The 7,844-nt window shown below is 52.3% G+C and overlaps 1 protein-coding gene across 1 annotated transcript; it reads right to left on the bottom strand.

Moving 5' to 3' along the window:
• Positions 1 to 492: 492 nt before the first annotated feature.
• LOC120646467 lies at positions 493 to 1,353 on the bottom strand. The gene has a single exon (XM_039923028.1). It carries the CDS (start codon positions 1,351 to 1,353, stop codon positions 493 to 495), a length of 861 nt encoding a protein of 286 aa, XP_039778962.1.
• Between the last annotated feature and the right edge of the window lie 6,491 nt (positions 1,354 to 7,844).

A 7,844-nucleotide genomic window follows, 5' to 3' on the forward strand; every position in this document is an offset into this window, starting at 1 on the left:
CTAGCTGAAGCCTTTGCCTTATCCATGAATCATGATGTATAGATAGATGACATGCACGTACAGGCAGTTGATTCCTTTTCTAGAATGAGCTATCTAGCCACTAGCCATGCGTTAATAATTGGTTGATCAGAGTGACGTGAATGGACACAGGTGTTCTGATCCTGAATGGGCTGAATCAGCTTGGAGTAATCATTATGCATGCTGCATGGTGAATCACATGATGCATACAAAATGTCAGTTTGAGTAACCCGGGCCAAAACCTCAGATGGGCCATAAAGCCCAAGACGAGGAGTTCCAGGCCACAAATAGGCTGTTTGGGCCGAAATTTTGCTTTCCCTCCGATCTACCGTCACTCTTTATATGATCATCATCTGTTCCGTCATTTTTTTTGAGGGATCAACGGAGGGGGAGAGGCCCCCCACCTGATTCATTCATTTAATATTTGGCCTTTAATGACCAGATAGTAGCAGACATTACATTTGTGGTTTGGGCTTACATTGCCAAAGAAAATAAAGAGCACCAATGGGCAGCAATATTTCTCTCGCCGCACGGCAGGCGGCAGCTCCACAGTCGAGCTTCGTTCTTGCACGCTTGCAGTGTCTGCCGCAGCGACATGCTTTCTTGACGGAAGGTGATCCCGTTCCTTCTCTTCCAGAGATGCCAACAACATAATAGGACGAAGGTGTCAAAGTGGCTGCCCGCAATGGAAGCTGGGCGGGGCAGTTGATGAATGTCACGAGCCTCGAAGTCATCTGGAATGTCAAACCCAAGGGATCTCCAAAAAGAAGCCGCAAAGGAACAGTGGAGAATCAGATGTGATGTCGTTTCAGGCTGTCCCCCACACAGCTCGCAGGTACTGTCCATTAAGATCCTTCTCTTCAGTAGATTCTCCTTGCACTGGATCTGCCCGTGCACAAGCAGCCAGGCAAAAAATTGTACTCGTGGTGGTGCACAGCTACTCCAGAATTTACTGACTGTGGTTCCGGCCGGGGCACTCATGGACTTGAGCAGGGCATAGAGATCTCTAGTGTGTAGCTTCCCATCGTGATCAGCAAACGGAGAGTACCTCTTGTCAAACGTGGCCGTGAGAGTGACCTGGGATAGCAGCGCTTCCACCAGGGCCAGTTCACCAAGTGCCTCAGTAGTGACCCGTGGAGCAAGGTGGCGGCGCAGGCCGCCGATGACGATATCAGAGACAGACTGATCAGTGTGCTTGCAGTGGCTCTGGAGAAGATGGAACTGCTCAGATAGGCATTCCTCCCCCAGCCAGATATCATGCCAAAAAGATGTAGACTGGCCGTCCCCCACAACCACTGTCGTGATGGCCTGGTATAGAGGTAGTAAGCTTCGCATAGTGTCCTAGTGCGCACCTTGAATGTCCCCTTTCAGATTAGCCAAGCTGACATTGCGCCGTACCCAAGCAGCCCATGACGACTGTTCTCCTGCGTGAAGCTTGTGTAACAGTTTCAGAAGCAAGCATGTGTTCTGAATGGAAAGGTCCTTCATCCCTAGGCCCCCATCCTCACGGCGTTGGCGGACCTGATCCCAGGCAATCAGACAGTTGGAGCCGCGTGCATCGCTTTCGCCTGTCCAAAGAAAGCTGCGTCGCCGCTTATCAACTTTGGCGATCACTCCAGGGGGTAGCGACACTGCCATCATGATGTAGGATAGATGTCCATCCAGAACTGCATTAATCAGGATTGACCGACCCATTGGGTTGAGAAAGAAAGCCTGCCAGCCGGCTAGATATCTATCTGTTCTGCTGATGTAGGGATCAAACGCTGACAGTTTGAGTTTATCACATGTCAAGGGAAGTCCGAGGTACGTCTGCGGGAACCCCTCCCTGCGGCAACCCAAGACACTGATGCATTGCGGCACAATCGCTTCATCCATATGCAAGGGAACAGTTGTACTCTTGTGATAGTTAATGTGGAGCCCCGTAGCAGCCGAGAACTGATCAAGCACAAGTTTCAGGTGTTCCACATCCCCAAGCTCTCCTCTGAGCAGTATAAGGGTGTCGTCAGCGTATTTCAAAATAGAGCATGAAGCTTGAGGATCCAAAGGGTTGCGTACTGTGTTGTGCTTGATGAGCGCCTGGAGGACATCAGCCACAAGCAAGAATAAGTATGGCGACATGGGGTCGCCTTGGCGTAATCCTCTCTTGCAGGTGAGCCACGGACCAGGGCATCTGTTGACCAGAACAGCTGTGTGCGAGGTCTCCAGCAGCAACCGGACCCAGGAGCACCACTGCGGCTGAAATCCCCGTGATCACATCACTTGCATGAGACAATCCCAATTTACAGTATCAAATGCTTTGGCAAAATCAAGTTTGAGAACCAGTGTTGGTACCTTCCTTTTGTTGCAAACCTGTAACATTTCTGCGACATACACAAAATTTTCAGCAATTGATCTCTCACTGTAGCTGCGTAGTCAGCAGCTTGGCCGCGATCTTGACACTACAATTCTGAAGACATATCGGGCGAAAGGCATCCACTGTTACAGCCCCTGGCTTCTTCGGCAACAACACCGTATAGGAACGGTTCACTCTGTCCAATTGCACACTGCCATCATAGAATGCATGTAAGAAAGCCATGACATCCTCCCTGACTGTTTCCCAAGCGGCCACATAAAAGCCCAGGCCAAAGCCATCCGTACCCAGGGCGCTGCAGCGGTTCATGGAGCGAACGGCATGCAGCGCCTCCTCTGCCGTGAAGCTTTCAGTTAACCGTGCACTCGTCTTCGTTCTCCCTGCATAGAGCTCACTGAGATCAAAGGAGAAGCAGCTCGAGCCTGGCTCCCCTAAAACGTTCTTGTAGTAAGCAGTCAAAGCAGCAATTTTCCCCTCGTGTGCCGTGACTTGTAGCCCATCCACCTCAACGACCTTGATCTTGTTCCGACGCATGCGTTGGGTAGCATGAGCATGGAAGAACTGGGTGTTTAAGTCACCCTCACGAAGTGCCCGATGCTTCCCACGTTGTTTCCAGTAGGCAGCACGTTCCTTGACAGCCTGCGCGAGGAAGGCCTGGCACTGGTTTCGAACTTCCACTTTCTGCAGCAACAAATCACGAGTCTCCTCCAAATAATCAAATAGCATTATGAGGAATTTGCAATTTGGGATGAGTGTAGGTGGCGCCCGCGTACGCCGAGCACAAACCTTCACTGCTGCGCGTGCCGTCTTGAGGCAACCAGATAGCCGGCCGGCAGCATTCGCATGAGGGGGAGCCGTATGCCAAGCAGGGAGCACCGATGGGAGAAAGGTGTGATTGTGCAGCCAGGAGTTTTCAAAACGGAAAATACTTGTTTTTGGGATGAAGGTGGCAATGGTTAGCAGAAGAGGTGTGTGGTTGGAGGTTGGTCGAACTAAGGATGTGAGTGAGGAGTTTGGGAAGGAAGTGCATTGCTCAGAGTTGACAAACACGCGGTCTAGGCAGGCTAGGGTTGGGTTCTGGCGTTTGTTACTCCAAGTGTACAACCGATCGAGCAGAGGGAGCTCCACAACTCCTAGCTTTTCAAGGGTGTCATTAAACAGTGTGCACAGACAGTGGTTTACATTGCCAGAGTTCTTATCCGAGGCGCTGCGGATTAAGTTAAAATCACCAGCAAGGATCCACAGCCCATGGATTTGTGGCCGCAGCTCGTCGAGGTCTTCCAGGAAGACTTTGGAGTCACGATGATCGGAGGGGGCATAAACTTTTGTGATTGTGAACTGGTGCTCAGTGACAGTGGAGGCAAGCGTGGTGGTAAGGGCGTGCCGCCTACTGATATAGCTAACCAGTGAAAAGATACTAGAGTTCCAAGCAGTTAGGATCCCGCCGCGAGTACCAGCAGCGCTAACAAAATGAATCGTGTTTGCAAAGTGTGGTGGTAGGAAGTTGTGGGCTTGGAACTGACTGATGTGGTGAAGTTTAGTTTCTTGTAAACAAATTACGGATGGGTTAGCTGAAACGAGAGCATCCTTAACCACAACACATTTTTTCGGGTCACCCAACCCACGCACATTCCATGACACGATACAAAAGTTTTTAGATGAACTACTCATTAGCAACAACACAAACACCAATACTCACCAAGATCACTAGGGGATCAGGGGGAGCAACCAGCAAGTTCAACAAAAGCGTAGAACAGACCACCCCACCACGGGGAGCAAAAACAAGTTCGACACAAAAACACCACAGCGAAACAAACATAGGAAACCGAAAGCGACTCGTCTGCCAAGGAACCGGCGGCCACATTCCAGCAGACAGACAGAGCACAGGCGCGCCGGAAGATAGCTGGAGAACACTGATCATGCGGTCTGTTCAGGCACCGCGGGCTTCTTCCCAATCCCTGCAGCAGCAACCATGCGGCGAAGGTCTGCAGGCGCAATGGGCAGCTTGGAGCGGGTGAGCAGACTCTTCTTGCCTACAACTTTCTTCAGTTGGGAGGAGCAGGGCAGCAGTGCATTTTGGAGCGCCTTGAGCTGTACTGCCTTATCAGTTGAGTCCACGAACAGACCTTTAGCTTTCTCAGCGAGGCGTGTGCTCTGACGCTGAGGCTTAGGAGCGCTGAGTTGCAGACCAACTCATGGGCGCTGTCCACGCTTGGTGACCACTATGCTGCGCACCGAGGACCTAGCCGATGAAGGAGGTGGCGCCACGGGGTCCTCATCATCGGTTGTAACAGCAGAGTGAGTCAACTCCACATTTGTCGGGTTAGCAGGGGTTTGCAGGGAGCGCTTGGTAGCCGAGAGCAAACCGGCGAGCTGGAGCATGTTAGCAGCCTGAGCGCGGAGCGTGTCCACGGCAGCCGCCAGCCCAGAGGGCAGCTCAAAGTTAGCTTCCTCGATGCTAGAGGAGGCAATCATGCCAAGCGGGTCGAGAGCGGCAGTGCGGGCAGGAGCGTGTGCAGGGGTAGGGGGTGGTTGTGACAGAATCGCCAAATTAAAACTCTAATTAAGCGGTCATTTGCACACATCGGGCGTATTAGCTTAACGGCTTAATTTGGCGATCCTTTCTCAACCCACGGCCCACTCGAAACAACACCGATAGTCCCACGCGAAGGTGGACGCAGATGGTACAAGCACGACACATACTTGAACATACAATAAATATACATAAGACTTTACCTTAAGTTTTACAAACCAAGTTTGAATAAATACATAATTTACAAACTTTGCATTACTGAAATCCGAGTTCAACTAGAGGAAAGGGCCTACAGCTACCAAAAGTGTGCCCTAGGGAGATCCCTATCTAGACATCTGGCTCCACAACCTCCCATCCCTCTGCATCACGGCGGATGAACTTGGCGCAGCAGGGACAGAAGTCTACGTCTGCGTGTCCTGAAATAATGTTGGCAACAAACCCTAAGTATACTAATACTCAGCAAGGCTTACCCGACCAGTGGGTATAACTTAGCCCACATATCTAGACATGCACGGCATTTGGCTGGTGGTTTGTTTTGCAGAAGTAGCGACTAGAGGTGTATCCTTACTTTCAAGATTTTAACCGCATATTTCATATGGATAGACTCTCACTAATGTTCGCCTGTCTACACACGCATGTTGAAGCACCCAATTTAAGATTCAGAATAATATCCATTTTTCATATCTCTACCATCCTAACTCATTTGCTACGAGGTGACAAAGAGATCAAGGCCTTCATATCCGCGAGACACGGCGAATCGATCCGATTTAACCTTGCAAGGTGGACCTAACCGACACGGCACGCATAAGCCCCGTCGGACCACACGCACCAACCCTTCCCCTCCCCGCCTCGAACTACAGGACTTCCCCACCATCATATGGTCAGCCGAGCTCAACATGAGACCACCAAAAATAATACATGCATCCTCATTTCTCTGCGACTACTCGACTACCCCAGGAGGTGGGATGGAGTCCTGTACTTTCGAAGCAAGGCAGTACTAGTCTTACCGGTTTCGACTACCTCCTACTCCCGGCATGCGGTTAGTACAATTCAATCTCCGATCAGCACTGCCACAACGACCGGTCCTTAAATGACACAGACGGGGCTAAGGCACCCAGAAACCCTGTCCTGCTGCTATCCCTAAACATTCTCATCATTCCCCGTGCGGTCTCAATTCCCATATCAAAAATAATAACTTATGTACTGCAATATGAATACATATATATATCTTATATCTCGCGAGTAACCGGAAATTACTCGACTTCTAACATCCTATGTCTCGCGAGTGACAAGAGATCACTCGTCTTCTATCGGGAACCATTAAGCATAGCACTGCTATCGTCTTATACATACTAGTATAACTCAGGGGAACCTAAGGATCATGCAACTAGGGTTCCAACCAATTCCTGAACCTACTGCACAAGTATTAGAAACATAAGTAGGTGTCATAAATTTAAAAGTAATGGGACATGCAGCTTGCCTTGCGTCTGCTGCTTAGTGCTAGGGTCAGGCGGGCCTTGGGCCGGGTTCTCACGCCTCTCCTTCTGGGCTTGCTCCGGCTGCTCCTGCGGAGTCGCGATCGCCTCAAACACGACGCCCTCAGCTGCGGACGCTACACGAATGCATATGAAATAATTGAGTGCAACTCAAACTATGTACTCACTACACCCAAAATGTAAGGCCCAGCGGACTGTCCGCAACCAAATGGCGGACCGTCCGCAATTCAACTACGCAGTCCCACCAGAACCCCCAATGTCTCTAGACAAAACTCAACCCTCTACGGCGGACTATCCGCACTCAAAAAGTAGACCGTCCGCAGGTGAACTCGCTAAAGTACTTGGCGAACCGTCCGCCGTGCACCCTGCCAACCCACCAGAGACGAAAACGTCTCTGGACAACTTTTTAGACCCTACAGCGGACTGTCCGCTCTCCCATAGCGGACTGTCCGCAGTTCAACCCTGCAAACCCACCAGAGACGACATCATCTCTGGACAAATTTCGAGCTCTACGACAGACTGTCCGCTCTCTAATAGCGGACCGTCCGTAATTCTATTTTACGGAACCACCAGAGACAACATCGTCTCTGGACAAATCCTAACTTGGCCTGCGGACTGTCCGGCCCCCCTGGGCGGATCGTCCGCGACTCCTATCTTTGACACCGCGCACCAGGCGGCAGTGAGCGCGGCGACGGCGGCGGCGGTCGCTCCAGACGCCGGCGGCACTCAACGGAAGGGAAACAGAGGCTAGGGAGCACAAGCAACTCACCACAAACTCGTTCCCGCGGTCGGTTGGAGTGGAGGACGACTGGAGAGGCGGATCGACAGTGGAGCAAGCTTCGAGGGGGCTCCAATGGTGACCCGCGGTGGTTGGGACGATTCCGGTCGGGGAGGTGTGGGGCTAGGGGTCGGAGAAGGTGGAGGAGGGGCTAGGGAAGGTACTCACGCAAGGAATCGAGGTAGGATGGCCGGAGGAGGGAGATCGAGGGGAGGGGGCGACGTCGAGGCGAGCGGTCGAGCTCTGCTCGATTCGGGACGGAGTGAGTAGAGGGAGGAGGAAGATATGACAGACGGGTCCCACAAGGAGGTAAATATCTGGGCGTCAACTCGGGCGGACCGTCCGCCGCCCCCTTGCGGACCGTCCGCTGTTCCTGTGTGTTACAGTGGTGGCGCCATTGGAGCCGGGGGTGAGGCGGATCGTGGGGAAAAGGTGACAGCATGAACCGGCGCGCGCTGGGTGGGGGTGGGGATGGTGGGCGTTGCGAGGCGTTGGCGAGGCATCGGCGTGAGGACGCGGGCAATCGGCATCTTGCAGTCGCGGAGGTAGTGGCCGCAGCCGCGGCAGTTGCGGCACCGGACGGGATCTCGGCAGGCGCTCACGAGATGGTCTGATGCCAGGCAGCGGAAGCAGGCAGAGGGTTTGGGTCGTGTTTAGTTCTTTACATGT

This window comes from Panicum virgatum, chromosome 8K, assembly GCF_016808335.1.
Source record: "Panicum virgatum strain AP13 chromosome 8K, P.virgatum_v5, whole genome shotgun sequence".
Lineage (NCBI taxonomy): Eukaryota > Viridiplantae > Streptophyta > Magnoliopsida > Poales > Poaceae > Panicum > Panicum virgatum.